The sequence below is a fragment of the Orycteropus afer genome, unplaced genomic scaffold (genome assembly GCF_000298275.1).
Source record: "Orycteropus afer afer isolate SDZICR_OR568_19922 unplaced genomic scaffold, OryAfe1.0 scaffold00388, whole genome shotgun sequence".
Taxonomy (NCBI): domain Eukaryota; kingdom Metazoa; phylum Chordata; class Mammalia; order Tubulidentata; family Orycteropodidae; genus Orycteropus; species Orycteropus afer.
Window position 1 is genome coordinate 155198 of NW_006921975.1, and position 17959 is coordinate 173156.

The 17959-nt window shown below is 33.7% G+C and overlaps 1 protein-coding gene across 1 annotated transcript in view; it reads right to left on the reverse strand.

Moving 5' to 3' along the window:
• The window catches only part of STAG2 (stromal antigen 2), an 86832-nt gene that overhangs the window by 12619 nt on the left and 56254 nt on the right, over window positions 1–17959 (reverse strand). The window contains exons 22-28 of the mRNA XM_007953360.1: window positions 17232–17324; window positions 13823–13997; window positions 9480–9619; window positions 7909–8010; window positions 6078–6226; window positions 4457–4585; window positions 1346–1569 (exon numbers count right to left, since the gene is read on the reverse strand). Of these exons, the coding sequence (XP_007951551.1) occupies window positions 1346–1569; window positions 4457–4585; window positions 6078–6226; window positions 7909–8010; window positions 9480–9619; window positions 13823–13997; window positions 17232–17324 (1012 nt within the window). The remainder of the gene's footprint in view (window positions 1–1345; window positions 1570–4456; window positions 4586–6077; window positions 6227–7908; window positions 8011–9479; window positions 9620–13822; window positions 13998–17231; window positions 17325–17959) is intronic.

Consider the following 17959-nt stretch of genomic DNA (forward strand, 5'->3'; position numbering starts at 1 on the left):
ATTTTTTTTTTACAAATAACAGATAATTTTTGTATTTCCTATTTGACATTTTATTAGGTGTTGTGCTCTTTAGCATTAAACCATGCTATTTTATAATTTAAAAAAAAAGACATTTTTTTTTAAATCAGGTGGGATGCTAAAACTATATAAGCCAAATCTAAAATAATAGAAATTGTAAGTATAAAATTAATATCTTTATGTTACTGGACAAAAGATACTAAAACAATCCATGGAGTAATGATGCTTTTAACACTATATACTTCATAAGATGAATTATGTAGCAATTTCTAAATATGACCCCAAAATTATTTGACATTCCTCATATTTTAAGGTGGGTGACTATGCCCCCTCTTCTTAAATCTGGGCTCTATAACTGCTTGGCCAATACAGCAGAAATGACACTATGCCAGTTTCTGGGCCCAGCCCTCAAAAAACTGGTGGCTTCCACTTCCCCTCTCTTGGGACACTTGTTCTTAGAACCTAGCCCCATGCTGTGTGGAAGGCAAGCAGCCACATGCAGAGGCTGCATGTAGGTGTGCAGGCAGACAGCCCAGCAGTGGTTCTAGCAGATAGTCTGCATCAGATATGTATGTAACGATGCTCCCAAAAGCTTCTAGCCCCAAGCCTTTGAGTTGTCCTCAGGCACCAGAAATCATGGAGCTGTCCCTGCTATACCCTATGTTGTGGGGGAGTTTGTTCCTCAGCAATAATACCTGGAACAAATCTTGACGCATGCTGATTTGTTTAAAAGTGCTTAAGAAACAGAAAACAAGTTCCCAGCCCCATTCTAAACCAAAGCTGGAGTGTGAGGAGGCCAAGAGCTTCAAGCATCATAATGCATTCATAACTCTAAGATTTGTGCCTCTAGACAGCACTTTTCTTCACAATTAAGGAACTCTCACCAAAAATCAAAAGCTGCAACTTCTTTGAACGTGTTACTATACTTAAGCTAGATAATTTGATCTCTTAGGAAATGACAAGCTCTAGAATACCAAGTCTACATCCCTGTGCATAAAGTATAGCCCAGTGATGAAAAGGCAGATGCTCTAGAATAAAACTGCCCAGCTCTGCTCACTAATATCTGTGTGACTTTGGGTAACTTACTTAATCTCTCTGTACTTAATTTTCCCAGCTTGAAAAATGAGGATGTATCTCACAGAGTTGTGAAAACTGAGTTTATGCTTATAAAATGCTTGTAACAGCACATTTACACATAAAAACAACAAATTCTGAAAGCCGAAATTAAACAACACACACACCAAATAAGAAAATAAGATGAACCTTAATGGTAATTCAGTTGGTACACATTAGGGATAAATGTAACAAAAATTAACTATATTCTTACTGAGTGCAAGCTGCATGCCCTCAACCACTTTCCGTTTTCCTGTCGATGGTTTTGATTTTTTACTCCGTACAGTTGATCCTCGACTGCTGATTCCACTTATTACTGACATGGTATCATCGTCACCACCAGCTAGCAGAGAATTTCGGTAAGACATCAGTGGAAGCCATACATCTTCTCTTCGGAGTGACATCTGAAAGGTCATGAACTTTTCCAAGTAAACATACCTTAAAAAGAAATAGAAACCATTAAAGAAAAATGATACATAAAACTGCCACTGTTTTAGAGTCCCCCCCCCCTTTTCTTTTGCCTAAAGCACTTGACTACTAACCAGAAGGCTGGCGGTTCAAACCCACCAGCCTGTTCTCGGAAGGAAGGTTGGGCAATCCTACTTCCGAAGTGATACTGCCTCGGAAACCCAAGGAGGTGTCGCTATGAGTCAGGTCTGACTCGATGGCACATAACAACAACAACAACAATAATCTTAAGCCATTAAGTATCATTAACCAACATTTAGAGATTTAATTAGAATTAAAAAGCAAAGAGAATAAGTTATGAAGCAGAGTAACCGTTGATAACCTACATTTCCCCAAAAGTACACAGTAAAATTGAAGGCTATTACCTGATGTTTTCCCCAAAAGATGTCTACTGTAGGAGAACAAACTTGAGTCATATTTCTGGAAAGAGCATTGGATTTAAACAACTTGGATTTGAGCCCCAGTTTTACCAACTTATAGCTGTGTGAGCATGGACATGGTACGTTAGTTTATCTTAGCCCCATCAGTACACAGGGGCAATTTCTACCAAGGGTCTTAGCATCAAATGAAGTAATTCAGGACATTGAAGCTTAGTATTTTTGGAGCACCTACTATGTCTCATACACTGAGGATAAAGACGTGGATAAACTGGATATGGTCCTTCACTATACAAAAGTTTCAGCATAATGGAAATCATAAATCTACGCTTGGATACAAATAACACAAGAATTCTATACCTTATACTTAATTTTATAATCAAAATTTAATTAATATTATATGACTATCATGTGCTCATGCACTAGGTATTTTTCTCTCAGTTTCTTTAAGCTTTTCCCTACAGTCTTGTAAAGGAGATGTTCTTCTCATTTTAAGTGTAAGCAAAGAAGCAGAAAAGAAAAGAAGCTATGTACCCAAGGTCATAAAAATAACTAAACATTATTCAAATTGCGGACTTCTGACACTAAGTTCATTGCATTTATTGACTAAACTATGCTTCAAATACATGAAGAGAATAATGTGTCAACTAATTGAAAAGTACAATTCAAGTACTGCTGTCATGATAATGACACTAACTACAATCAACCCACATTTACCAATCTTGAAGAGCACTAAAGATAAAGGATAGGATATGTCTCAGTTACAAAATATACTACTTTTGTGTTAGTTATTCACTATGTATTTTTAATCATAGTATACTTCAGTCAAAGGCACTCGAGCTGCTAAGCAGAAAGTCTGTGGTTCAAACCCACCAGCTGTCCTGTGGGAGGAAGATGAGGCAGCCTTGGAAACCCAGTGGGGATTGCTATGAGTCAGAATTGACGTGATGATGTATACTTCAGTCATACAAAGTAGTAGAGAACACCACACTCCTCAGGAGTATGGACTGTAGACTGGCTACCAGTCTAAGAACTGTTACCAATTTGGGACAAGATGAGGGGCTTCAGCCAAATATACTCATCAAAGGTAGAGAGATTTGTAACTATGTACCCATCACAAAGCTACTACTAACCTGAATTTGCTATTCATCAACCCTAGGCATATTTGTGTCCTTTTTATAAATATTTATATACCTGTAAATATTATAGCAGAGTTTTATATTTTGCTTTTTGCATTCAACACTGGGTGTTTTTTTTTTTTTTTAATTTAGCCATGCTGACACATGTAATTTTAGTTCTTTCATTTTGATTGTTCCATGCTATTCCACTGTATTATCATCTACTGATCCACTTTCTAGTTGGTGTATGTTCAGGTTGCTTCTGAAGTTCTCCCTGCTTCAACAATGTAAGAGAAAGTATTCTTTTACAGGCATCCTTGTGCACATGTGCAAGAGTTTCTCTAAGTCTCTTCCTATGAATGTTCTGCTGAGTCATAGTGTAGGGAGAATATTAAACTTTACTAGATATTGCCAAAGAGCACCACAAAGTGGTCTTATACTAATTTATACTCTCACCAGCAATGTACAAAAGTTTCTATTGCACCACGCCCTTGGCAACAGTTGGTACTATCAGACTGGTTTTTTTCTTTTTATTGTTGCTAATCTGTGGGTAAGAAATGGTATTTCATTGTTTTAGTTTGTATTTTTGTGACTACTAATATCTATGCAATTTTGTAACTGGGAGAATTTACATGTAATAAACTTTAACAGAATTAAAGAGTCCAGGCGCATCAGTTCTGCAAAGGAATATACCTAGGCAACACACACAGCTATCAAAATAGAGAACGTTCCAATGACCCTAGAAGGTAACTACTGTTCTGAGTTCTATCATTAAAGATTAGTTTTGTCTACTTTAGATTTTCATATAAAGTCTATGCCTTTCCTGAAGCTGTCGTCTCTTCCTTACCCGCTGCCCCTCTATCAATACCTCAATATGCTATTTATTAGCAAGAAGATGTGATCTATATTATGGCTTATATTCATATTCTGCCCTTTGACCCCTCAAAGCCAAGTGGAAGAGGTACAAAGAAGATTGTGGGAATTTAATTCCATTTTGTTTGTCTCCATTTTAGGAGACTAAACCAGAAAATATTCTGTTTAAATAGTCTTAGAGGACAGGAATAGTAATTAAAGTAAAAAGATAAAATAAGAATATATAAAGTTTCAAGTTACACCTCAAAAGCCACAACTACACTGGGAGGGGAGCTCACAGAACGAAAATGGAGTATTATGCATAAAATATAGTTATAATCCTTAAATTTAAAAATTGCTGGTGCAGTTTTTCATACATTAATACTTACAATTTTAACCCATATGTTTTGGAGGAAAGAGAAACTAACTATGGAAGAGAAACCAAGTATAAGGACTGCTCTTCAGAATTCCAAAACAAAGCTAAACAGAACATTCCTAATAAATACATACACAGTTCTTTTGTCCTGTCGGAGTAGTTTAGAAGAAAATTCGCTCAGAATATCAAGAAATGCCAAATTTAAAGGTGGATGGCTCTCCCCTTGTGGATTAGGTTCTTTAAAAGCAAATTCTATACCATCTCTGCAAAGAGAAAAAAGACTGAAATAAACATTTAAAGAACTACAATATGAAAATTTAATAACTTAGAAAGGAAAACCTCTCTAGTTTCTTTCCACTATTAAGATCTTTATTTCTGCATACATTTAATTCAAGGAATACAGTAAAAAGCCTGTAGTATGAGAATGAGCAAATATATTTACATTTTATGCCATTGTTATTTTCTTTAAACCAAAACAAACATCCACACTCCAGTAATAAATGTTCCTTCAACCTCTGGAATTAAGGGTTGGTATATCTACATGCTTTCTTTCAGTATTTTTTTTCTCCATAGAAAATAATGAAAATTCTGGCATATAATGTTCAATACACTTTCTGAAATTTTCAATACATGAAGGAGACCTACTATAGCACAAAGGGCTAACTTAAAAAATAACAAAGACTGTATCTAAGCAGTTGATTTAAGAGTACATTTTTAAAGTAATTCCACCCAGGACCTTTTTTACCTAAATTTATGCGACAATATAGCCATATGAACTCAAAATTATACCTCGTCAAAATTGTAACTGAGTAAAAAACAATCCAGATATTACTGGGAATGAAAGAAGAAAGGCTGTTACACAAAGAAAATCATGAATTACTTCTGGAAATCATTACCCACATACGGTCCTTAAATATCACCTAAAATTTTTATCTAAGTATTAAAAGGCATATAAAATGAATTTGAGAGTTTTAGAGCAAGCTAAAAAGGAGAGAGTGGATTAAAATTGGGAAAGGTGTGGGTATAACATAACCATCATAGAAAAATATTTGCAGGAAGACAGTTAACATTTATAACTAAGTCAGGAAGGAGAGAAAAAGAGACACAAATGAACCAGGGAGCCGTCAATGAAGGAAAGCCTAAGCTGTATGATTTTCCCAAAGGCGAGGATTTTTAATCCACAATTAAGAGATAAAGGGAATTAATACGTAAACACTGGTTATGTTAAACTTCCAAAATGTATCCACACTTCAAAAGTATACTTGATCATTAAATTATATACCAAAAATTAAAACCAGATGATATCTAATTTTCATAAGGAGTAAAATATGCAAATAGAAAGTTGTGGCCCAAAAGAGGGGACAAGTTCATTACAAAACAGAGAAAAGAACCAGAGAGAGCTTCAAGAAAAAGGAGTTATATCGCAAAGATTTCTATACCTAGCAGGGAGACAGTGGCAAAAGCTGAAAAAAGAGATTTTGTAATACCTGATAAATATAATGCTGCTTTACCTCACAAATTTATAGATTTCCTGTAGTTTTAATTAAAACACAGACATTCTTATTCAAGAAGTTTTAGTCTCAACCCATTTGTTAACTGAGGTACCACTATAACTGGTACTTAAACTCAAGAAAAGAAAGATTTGTAAACGAATCATAAAGCATCAGTCTGGTTAATCCAAATTGAAAGGGATAGATTAAAAAGAAAATTAACAACTATGAAATAACAGAGCTGAATAAAATATTCAGAGATTACTTGTGCAGCATGGCAATGGCTTCTCTGGTTTTCAACTGATCAAGTCCAAAAGTTAAAGCAAAACGTCGAGCAAGTTCTTTTATGCCACTGAACGTTGGAGATGATCTATCAAAATTATAGCCATTTTCTTGTATCATTTCATTAAAAAGCTGTTTGGATAGAAAGAAAGCATACTGAAGTTTTTGTAATAATTAAGAATTATAAACACTTTCAAAATACCCTATTTTCTATTAATAATATAATAAGTGCTCAATAAATAAGGAACCATACTTTATAACATGTATTTTAAAAAACATAATGCAAATGACTAAAACTATAGCAGTTCATACATTTAGACTATAGGTATTTGTTGACATTAGAAACTCTTTAGGTTAGTTTTGGCAGAATTCTCTTCCACTGGTATTAAATGGATATTAACATAATAGTTAAAGAAAAAGGAAGCCCACTGAATTATTAAACAACTACGCTCTGTTATTCTATTTATAATTACAATTAAGTGACGAGTCTTCAAATTAACAACTTTAAAGTAAACAAAAGAAAACACTGTTTTTCAACAACCAGATTAATGAAGTTATCAAAAGTTAATGACCAATACTGGTAAAAATAATCAAAGAAATGAGCACTCCAGCTACTGGGAGCATAAACTGAGATGATGTTTTGGCAGTATATACTGTAGGTGTAAGGATTTTGATGTCCTTTAATGAAACAATCCTAATTCTAGGACTTTACCTAAAAAAAATGATGACAGTAGTAACATTTTTGCACACTGCGTAAGTACAGAGATATTTATTTTAGTCCTATTAATAATGGAAAATTTTGGAAAAACCTTAACATCAAACAAGAGATCCTGGTTAAATTATGCTACAGTTATAAAATGAAATGTTATACAGTGACTAAAAATGGTGAGGAAAGTAATTGTGTGAAAGTGTTTATAATTTATCAAAATGAAAAATGCAGGCTACATAAAAATGTTCCATATGATTTAATTTTGTAAAAACTAGGATTTGATATAGGCAAAAGAAAAAGGTTAATAAAAATTAAAGGCTAATCCTAAATGAAAAATGTAAGGAAAACTTGTATTTTTTTTCCATTTTCCTTATTTTTTAAACAGTTTCTAGTAAGCAACTCTTAATTTACAAATTTTATAAAGAATACTCAAATTTCCAAAATGAAATTAAGAACTTTCACATCTACAATTCTAAAAGTCAAAGAACATTATCAAATTGAAATTGATTGGGTTATGTTTTGGATGCAAATTTGATCTCTAACAGATACACCAAACAAATAACTTTGACCTAAAATAAACCTGCCTTACCACTGCCAATATGAAAATGGCTGTTTTTATTTTTAAATGCTATCCAGCAGCCAGTGCATGGATGTACTACATAATACTGTCTAATGCCCTGCTGATGGACACTGGGAATAGTTCTAATTTCCTGCTATTAAAGAAATACTGCAATGTACAAGGCTATACAATTATTTTGGCAAACTTGTATTATTACCATCTTGGATAAAGTTTTCAAAGCAGAATTGCTGCCTCAAATGGTATACACGATTTAAATTTTAACTTAAATTACTAGGAAAGTTGCACCAGTCCACAATGCTGATGAAATCTATTTTCCCTATACCTTAGACAGCTATGGGTTTTTGTCAATCTTGCCAATCTGAAAACAAAAAATGATCTCATTTGCACTTCATCTAGTAGGGAGGCTGGATAGCATGTATTTGTACTTTTATAAGTTGTCTCTCTCTGGCATCCTTTGCATAGTTTTCTACTGTTACCTTGTAAATTATTAGATATTAGTTAATGTTAGGACTCTTAAAGTCTTACCTGTTGCAAACTGAGAATAAGTGTCTTTGCACACTGAATTTTGTCTATCTGCCTTGTTTTACTCATTGTTTCTTTGATGATATCTCCATAGTCATTGTAATACTAGAAAAGAAATTTACACAAATTAGCAGACCTTTATCTTTTTCAAGTATTGGACAATAACACTAATTTTACATTAGTCACGTCAGTTTGTCAGGAGGCATGTATCTGAGTAAAAATTAAGCTTTCAAAGGCACCAAAGAACATTACTGACACTTTCAGATCATTTCTAAGTATACCAGGATTACTTCTAGAACATAAATATCAAATAGTTAAGATGTAATCAAATCATAAGCTCAAGACTTGCACTGAAGTAAAGGAGGCATAGAATAAAACAATAGTCAGGTTATGGAGATTTTCATAAGGAACACAGAGCATAAAAACAAAGTCCTCACACTCTGTGAACTATAAGGACAATTAATATAATTATTACTTTCGTATCTGTGAAATTTGTTCATTGCCATTGAATATGTATTTCATGTATAGTTTCTAACTTTAATATTTTGGCTTATAGAAATTAACAGCCTGTACGCAATGTTTAAAAAGAAAATTTACTGTATGTGATATTTACATTACCCATTGAATGGATTTTTTTTTCTCAATTAAAGATCGTGTTTCCAAATATATATGTAACCACTATCAGAGGTTTATAGGATAACTATCCCATGAGTCACAATGGAGTCAACAGTAAATGGTTTAGTTTAAGTTTATGCTATGAATATTGACTTAAAATTTGCTAAGGAACTTTCTAAACAATCTTAGTTAAAAAAAGAAACACACACACACACACACAAGCAATTTTCATTCCAAAGAATTTCATAGTGTTATAACTTTATCATGTAGCTAAATAGTATAAAGAAATGATTAATTAGGGTTTAACAGATTTATTACATATATTTTATTTCTTGAAAGGTAAGGTTTAAAAAAAGTTTATTTACATCTCAAGATTTTACCTGAGAAAGAAGAAAAACTATCTTAGCATAAAGATATTCTGTTCATTCAATTAATAATATCCTCTATACTGTGACTTGTTGCAAATATATATGAAAATTATTAACTGGAATCAAATCAGACTTGCAGAACCAAAGGAATCTTAGTTATTACAGTGGAATAGATGAAGAAACCAAGGGAGCAAAAAGTACTGAGCTACTCAAGGTCACAAGCTGCATAGTAATGAAGCCAAAACTACTATCCAGGTCTCCTGACTCCTAAAACAATACTTCTGCTACATCAAGCAGAGGAATGGCATCACCTTTTCATCTTAAACTGAACTACACACATGATTTGTAACAGTGACAGTTAAGACAGTTTCTAATATTCTAAATGTAAACGAACTCAATAAACCCACCCAAGGTGTCCATTAATTGGATGAATGTGGGGGTAGGAGGTAATATTGAAAATTTTAAAGATTTTAAAATATAATTCTTTTAATCCTAGGAAAGAAACTTCATTTTTGAAAAATACGATGATAAAAATCAAAGGGCTACATTATTGTTTAAACATGTGCACGGCTGCCCGTTTTCCAGGTTTACCTTCATGTACTGCTTGAAGATATCTGCAGCTGTGTTCATCTCCACCACAGTGTACACAATTAGCTTACAAAACGCTGCGAGTAAGTTTCTCCTCTTGTGGAGAGCTTCAATTTTACTGGCTTCATCCTCCTGCTGACCATCTGGGAAAAGAGTTCTAAACATTAAGCCATCTGTATTTTTCTTCAACCAATATTTTTTTTTAAATCTCTCACTATAAAACATTGTTATTTTTGAGAATTTGAAAAATAAGGAAAAGATATTTAAAATAAAATTTTTAATTATCCATAATCTTGTAACTTAAATATTATCACTTATAGTATCTTATTGAATGACCAAACATTTATTCCATTAGATAGGGTTTCTGTAAAGCTAAAAAATAATCAGAAGGATGCTTGGTGAGCAGACAACAGGAACAAATGGAGTGAGTCAGAGGAATTAATGGTTAGTGAAGTCAGGCTAAGCTGGCCTAACATATTTATCTACTTCCCTAATAGGAATAGTTTGCCAATGAGATCTGCATATCCAAATGCTGTTGTTAAGGTTCCTTCCTCCCTACATACAGCCAAACCTCAGAAATTCTCCTGTTTCTCCCAAAGTTGATTCTACCCCATGTCACCTTTGACACTTACTGAAACATTCTTCCATTATAAACATTAAATGTATTCCATTAGACTGACCTGGGAACCTATCTTTTTAAGATAATTTTTGCATATTTCTGCTCTAATCCAAAACATGGGATCTGAAAATTCATTTCTCAAAGGACAGACTTACTTCTAAATTCTTAGTGTGAGAAGCTTCCCTCACTAACGCCTCAAAGTACTGCCAAAGGACAGTTTCTAATTATTTGTAAATAAAATGGTAATGAAGCCCTTTACATAAAAAAGTTGTGTAAAGAAATTTTCCTCTAGATAGATATTATAAATGAAATTACTTGTTAAAAATAGAGTATAGTTGGTTACAAGTAATGACCTTTTATGAACTTATTAGTCGCTTATATATTTCCTTCTTTGTGTAAGATTCTCAGTATTAAAAAAAAATTATGTAAACTAAGAATCCTCTTTTAAAAAATGTTTTTATAATGCTTTTGATAATCTTTGTAACTGCTAATAAATTAAAACCAAATTTTGAAAAAAGGAAATTATTTAAGGTAAACCATCAGGAAAAGGTTTTAAAAGTTATCACAAGTGAATGTGCCATAATATCAAAGTTAATGGCTTATACAACAAAAACATACTGTTTACTCATTTAAAAGATTACACTGAATACATAAAGTAACCTTTTCTTAATGACTATCGCTATTACAGACTATTTCTATATAATATTGCTTCGAATCATCATTCAGTGCTGCTCTCAGGGACTAGAAATATATACTTCTTCTCCATGGACTAAATAACCCAGATATTAAGTTTACTTTGAGCCACTCCTTACTTATTGAAAATTTGCCATCTCTTCTCACATTGGAATTAAACTTAAAGATATGCCTAACACACAGAGTCTTATACTTACAAGTGATTATAGTATGTATTACCAGTGTATCACCTCAAGCAGCAATCACTTCTAACTGTCCCTTTCTAATCTATGTTAGCTAACAAATCAAATGACCTAAGGTCTACTACACCAGTTGCTGGATGAGGACGAAAAATAATGGAAACTAAAAGAAGTGGGAGGGCATATGGGAATACACCCACGTGCACAAATAGAGTTGGCAGTGGAAGAGTTGGCAGCAAAAGGATTGGCAGTGGATATTCCTACATAAATATATTTACATGCTGCAAATATAACTATATATATAATAAAGGACACAGTAGGTACAGTCATGAAAACCTCTAAGCCATAACCAAATACCTTGAGGGACTGAGGAACTGAGTCACTGCGATTGGGGCTTTAGGGTCATAGTCTTAGATCGACATTTCAGTCAACTGCATAACACAGTCTATGAAGACAATGTTCTACATCTTTCTTTGGTGAATAGCAACTGGGGTCTTAAAAGCTTATCAGTGGGCATCTAAGTTACAACTAAGTGGTCTGTTTCCATCCAGCGCAAAGAAGAATGAAGAAAACTAAAGACTCAAGAAGACAATTAGCCAAAAGGACTAACAGCCCATATGAGCCTCAGTTTCTATTAACCTTAAGATAAGAGTCTGTGGGTAATTCTAGGAAATTCCTTAGAAAACTCAAGAGTAGTGAAAAGTTTATTCTCATTCTACTTCCCATGGTCTAAGTGAAGTACAAGCTGTCCCCAATCAATAAAGGGGTTATCTATATAGCAAACCTATGATATTGTATCAGAGAGCTCAGGTGGTGTAGTGCCTAAGGCATTTGACTGCTAACTAGTAGAAGGCTGGTGGTTCAAATCTACCACGAACTCCTCGGAAGGAAGACTGGGCAATCTACTTTATTAGAGTTACCATCTCAGAAACCCAAAGAGGGGTTGCTATGAGTCGGAACCAACTCGATATTGTATGATATTGCACGAGTTTTTGGACCAATCTTCCCTATGGAAGTTCTAAAAAGTCTTATCTTTTAGGATGAACTTCAGATGTTACATACTCACAAAGCCTTTTTGACACCTTTAGACCAATTAGAACTTCCTCTATACTCTCAGAAAACTTTGTACATGCCTCTCTTACCATATTTTTATAAACTTCTATATTTGTTTGGTAACTGTTCCCTGGCCCTGCCAGGTATTTTTGCAAACACAGTGCTAATTTTTTTTTTTTAATATCAACATGTAAAGAAAATTGGCATAGTGGCACCTACTAAATGGGAGGAGAGAGCTATTGGCAAGGATAGAAGGCACTTGTTATCCCCCCCCCAAAAGAGAGTACTTATCATATTGCATTGTAATTACACCTGCTCCTCACTTATCGACATACTTAGGTTGCAAAGACCAGGTCATTATGCAAAAATAGGTATAATGTGAAAATGAAGGATGATCACATCAGATCACAAAATAGGGCATAGCTTCATCATTGTGTAACTGCCAAATCATATCATTACCTAACTGCCAAACCACTGGGTATAGTAGTCCCACCAAAATGACACTTAACTATCACAATTAAGCCAAGCTTTCAATTTCAGTATTCATAAGTGCCAGACGTGTGTCGTCGCCGATGCAAAAAATAATCTAGTAGAGTTTTTCTTATTATTGTAAATGCGAAATGTAGGATAACAACATAGCTGGTAAGTGAGGAGCAGGTGTACGTGTTTATAGATCTATTTTCCACTAGAAGGGAAATTCTTGTATGTACAGACATTGTCTCATTTTTGTTGTTACTGTTATCTATATTATGTAGTATACTGCCTGCTAACCAATAAATGTTTCTCAAAGCAATGTGGGGGGAAAAAAGGTCTAACTAAACCATTAGCTGAGAGTGAAAAGTGATGACTATAACTTGAGAACATGAACTTTGACAACTTGTTTTGGGTACTTTAGGTTTCTCAATTATGTTCTGGGTTAGGTATTGGTATTAGTACTTGAGAATGAAGCTCTTTATTGCTACAGAAAAGTTATAAGGCACACCTAGAACTATATATCTATTTATTGAGATTGAGATTTTCAGTGATATGTCAGCTTATATATGTATGCACATAAGCTGATATTTTATTTTCCATAAAGTCTAAGTTCAAATTAAAAATAAACCAAGAAAGAAGGAACCAAATACAATTTTCACCCCACAATCTCTTATTCAAACAAGGTATGTATGTATGCCACCAGAATGTGAAAACAGTAGGCAAGGCTGATCTAGATTCAATTATTTTCCTGTGAATATTCTGTACTACCTCAGAACTCTAGTTTCCAACATTTTCTAATATTAAGAAATCCCATTATCTAATAATCCCAAAATACAAATATCTATGTCACATAATGTTGTTGTCGTAGTTATGTGCCGTCAAGTTGGACCCGACTCAATCTAACAAAAATGTCATATTGTATATAAATACTTTATTGCCCTCAGAATACCTAAATACTGATATTACTAACAAGTAAGGGGACAGGGAACTACATTTTAATGAGACATTATTATATGCCCAGACACTACTGGGTACTTTATTCAATTTTAATTAATCCCTGCAGTAATTCTGTGCAGTAGCTCCAAATTAAAAAACAGTCCCAGACCTAGTAAGAATCTTAATTCTGATCCTAAAGTCTGTTGTCAGTGATACTATATTTTCTTTCAATATTACAAAAAAATGGAGACAAATTTTAGAATATATACCTGTGTTTCACGTTTTAAGAATAAAACGTAACCTACAATAGTATATTAACATTACATCGTTGTTATTTAAGTTTGACTTATGTGGGATACACGGAATTAACAAAAATATGGCCACACAATTACCTGCACTGTTATTATCATCATCCTGTTCAATGAACACATGATCCAAAATAAAACTGAGCAACTCAGACTGCAACGAAGAATCAGGAGTGTAAACTAAAGGCTCTAACATGTCACGTCCTCCTGACATAATTTGATGGCTGAAGATCATCAAAATATCACATAAAATAGTAAAGGCCTATGGGAAAAATAAGAAAGGAAACATGCTGTAAGCCAAGGTTTCTCATCATCAACTGTACCAAGTAACTTACATGTCTAACAGAAAAATAGACTCTTTCTATATTTGAAACTCTTAAGAAAAATCAATGCTAAGTATTTTCCTAAGATTCTAAACCAGTGAAATATATAATCTTTGTGACGATCACTATTATTATTTATATAATGCTTCACTGGCTGCAAAGTAATGTCATAAGAATTCTACTTCTTTATTTTCAGTATCTTCAAGTGACTTGTGCAATGTTGACAATGACAAAAAATGTACAGCAAGGACTTAACACTCAAGTTTCCTGACTATAAATCCCACACTGTTTGTACCACATGTGTCTCATGGCATGTATTTGCAAATATGAAATTATGTATAAACTTGATACCATTCCTTTTGTTCTTTGAGAAGAATAAAACCCATATACTCTTAAGAAATGAATATTAGAAGAGAGAGCACAAAGTGTACAGCACTTTTAATGTACTCCCATTGTCATCAACATGCTGCAGTGATTAAGTAGAGAAAAACATAACCAGATGTGGCCTGCTTACTACTCATCAGGTAAACCTGATAGTATCATAATAAACATAAGGCTGAAATTATTATCTCATAGAGCTTAAGCCCAAGGGTTGATTAAAACCCTTGTCGGGAGTATTAAATGGAGTGTAACCTACGTAAAATGAGTCAGAAGGTAAATGGAAAAAGTTAATTATCTGTTGGGATTGGTGACAAAAATAGAACTTTTGGGTCACAAACTCATCAATTTAAAAAGGAAGATTACTGCTGGAAAGACATGTTATAACATGGAAAAAAGGTAGATGTCACCGATAGTTTTGTCTTTGTGGAACTAAGCATTTATACTTTTATTTTATGCTTTGATACCTTCTTTAACTCTCTCCATTTAAGTACTATAGTCATAATTTACACCTATCAAGATAATTAAGTTTAGAAAAACATTTGCAATATACACACTGAGGGTATAAGATGACAAGTATGGGACTATTTAATTAGATGCACCAGCAAGTCAAGTGGGTTGACTAGGATATATTCCTGGAAGCTATTAGGAAGACTGACATGCAGATTGTTTAATGACTAAATAATTAATCTGCAAAGCCTGAAAGGTGGATTATAAAGGCTGCTACACAAGGTAATCTGCAATGAATTATATGTTGACACTACAAAAAATAGATAATATTAAGCTCAGTATGTTGGTGGCACATACAAATGTATCAAACAATAGTTCATGCACTAAGTTTGTATCTGTCCATTCTTCTCCATAAAACCTTATAGGAAGTTTAACTCTAAAACTCACCTAACTACCTTCAGAAACTTTGTTACTTTCATCAGAATTTTAGAGATGAAAATGGAGTTCCCAAATCCTTCAGTGCCACAGTTCAAAACTATATACATAAAATTGGAAATAATTTAGCAACAGTACTTGTGGTAGTTATGTTTATATGTCAACTTGGCTGAGCCTGGTTGAGTGGCTGGGTAGCTCATGGTAGTTTTTCCCCATAATGAGATTGGAAATCAAGTCCATGGTGGGATTTACCACAAGCAGCTGGGTATGTGGACTGCTTCCTGGATATAAGAAACAACCTTGGGGATAGTCTCTAGCTTATGGCACACTTGGACCCTGTATGTAGCTGAGTTGTTTAGCAGCCTGCCATGCTCTGACAACCTAGGGACTTTCAATGGAATTGAATTAATGGCCTACCATGTGGTTTGGTAACATCAGGACTGTGCCATTTTATATGTCAACCTTGGGCTTGTTAGCTTCAGCAGCCAGTAGCTGCCTGAGTGAAGAGATGGCTCTATCTTCAGTGGGTCGGAAGCAAGAGGCAGAGCTGAAGCACAAGGTTAAGGGGCTTTCACACAGCCTCTGGTGCCTGGCACTTTGAACTTATACTTCTAACCTCCTGAACTGTGAGAGAATAAACTCCTGTTTGTTAACGTCATCCCATTTGTGGTGTATTTCTGTCAGAGTGGCACTAGGTAACCAGAACAATACTTACAGGAATATACTTCATACTTTTCTAATGGAGAATCAAAATTCAATAAATGGATATTGGCCATTTAATACCTTTTAATTTATGTATACACAAGTATATATGTATGAGAGGGACAAGAGGGAGTTAGCGATGAGAAGAAAGAAAATAAGAAGTTCAGCATTCAAAGAAAAATCTAAACTACATAAAGTTCAAATTCATTTAGTTAAAATTAGTCTTGATATTTAAAATGATATAAAGAAAACTGACAAGACTTGGCTAAATTTGAACAACTTCCTTGGTGGCTTTAAAAATAAAATGCACTATCAAGTAAAATAAATAGCACTCAACATATGACAAGCTATGACAAATAACACTCAAGGGAATTACTGATGTTGAGACAGTGGTAATGGTCAAAGGACTTTGAAATCGCCATAAGCATTTTGAGCATACCTTATAAATATTTCTCATTATGCTTCTTAAAACATCTTCCTCATAGAAGAATTAAAAATTATGTGTTTATAGTAAAGCTTACTCCTCTAAATGAAGAATTAGAACTCAACAGGCTCTTACTCCCAGGATCAAAGCTTCATTTAACAAATGAGAAGGCTACCCAAGGCACAAGTAAGCAATCTATTTCCTGAATGAGAAGGTTAGCCGTAACAGAATCATGAAGGATTATGGAGTGGAAAGGTAAAACTTTGAAGGCAGGTAAGTGATGAAAAATTCTTATTTCACACAAGGAAAAATAACTCATTGAATCAAGATGGGTAGAGGCAGTAGCAGATATGTCAACATCTGACCATATTTTCAGAGATGACAAAACCTCATTGAACTTCCTTGTAAGTACAGTGGTGAGTATCACTGCCTGTCAAAACCTCATTGTCTTTTCCTCCCTGAAGCATCCTTGTTGCTTTCAGAAACAGTAACATGCATTACTTTTATATACTTTGTTATAAATGGGTCTGTTTACCAAGTGTGTCATAAAGGAACAACACTGTAAGATGATTACAATGTGAAGATAACATGATATGATTACAAACTCCCTATGATTTCATTAGGTGTAACTTGACTGTATTAATCTAGTTTCTGACCATGACATTTATATGCATTGGCACATACAATATACTTCCACTTTGCTCAATCTTAGTATTACATAAATTTTTATACTCGTTGATTTTATAAGGGTTGCATACAAATAATGGCTTCAGTAATTACTAACCTGCTCCTTAACAGTAGTATTCACATTGGTCAGGTAATGCTGACATATCTGACAAAATACTCTCATTTGTTTCTTTAAACGCAGCAAGTCCTCCTTGAAAAAAATTAAAATATGACATAAAAAATTGTTCAATATTTCTTTACAATGTTTTAAATTACATAAAACCTTGTTATATATTTAATTATATTACATATGGTCGTTCTTTAGATTTCTATTTCATGTATATCTATGTACATACATACTACTTTAACAAATTTCACCAAATCACAGTCTTAAAAATATCAGTTATGTTAGAGGGTAATCCCCCAAGTGTCCTGTATCAGGTATCTTAAATAACTATATATGACAATTTTTAATATAGACAATAGCCCAGAATACTTAAAGATTTATGCTCCATATTGATTTTATAATTTGAAGGGGGGGGCAACTCATCATGAATGAAAAGAAAATAGTTACTACAAAAGGAATAGCCTTTCTACCAAAAAGATAAAATACCTGGGAATAAATCTTACCAGGGACACAAAAGACCTTTACAAAGAAAACTATAAAAAACTACTTAAAGAAACCATAAGAGATCTACATAAATGGAAGTACATCCCATGCTCATGGACAGGAAGATTGAACATTGTGAAAATGTCAGTTCTACCCAAAGCAATCTATACATTCAGTACAATCCCAATCCAGATCCCATCAACAATCTTTAGGGATATGGAAAAAACAATCACTAA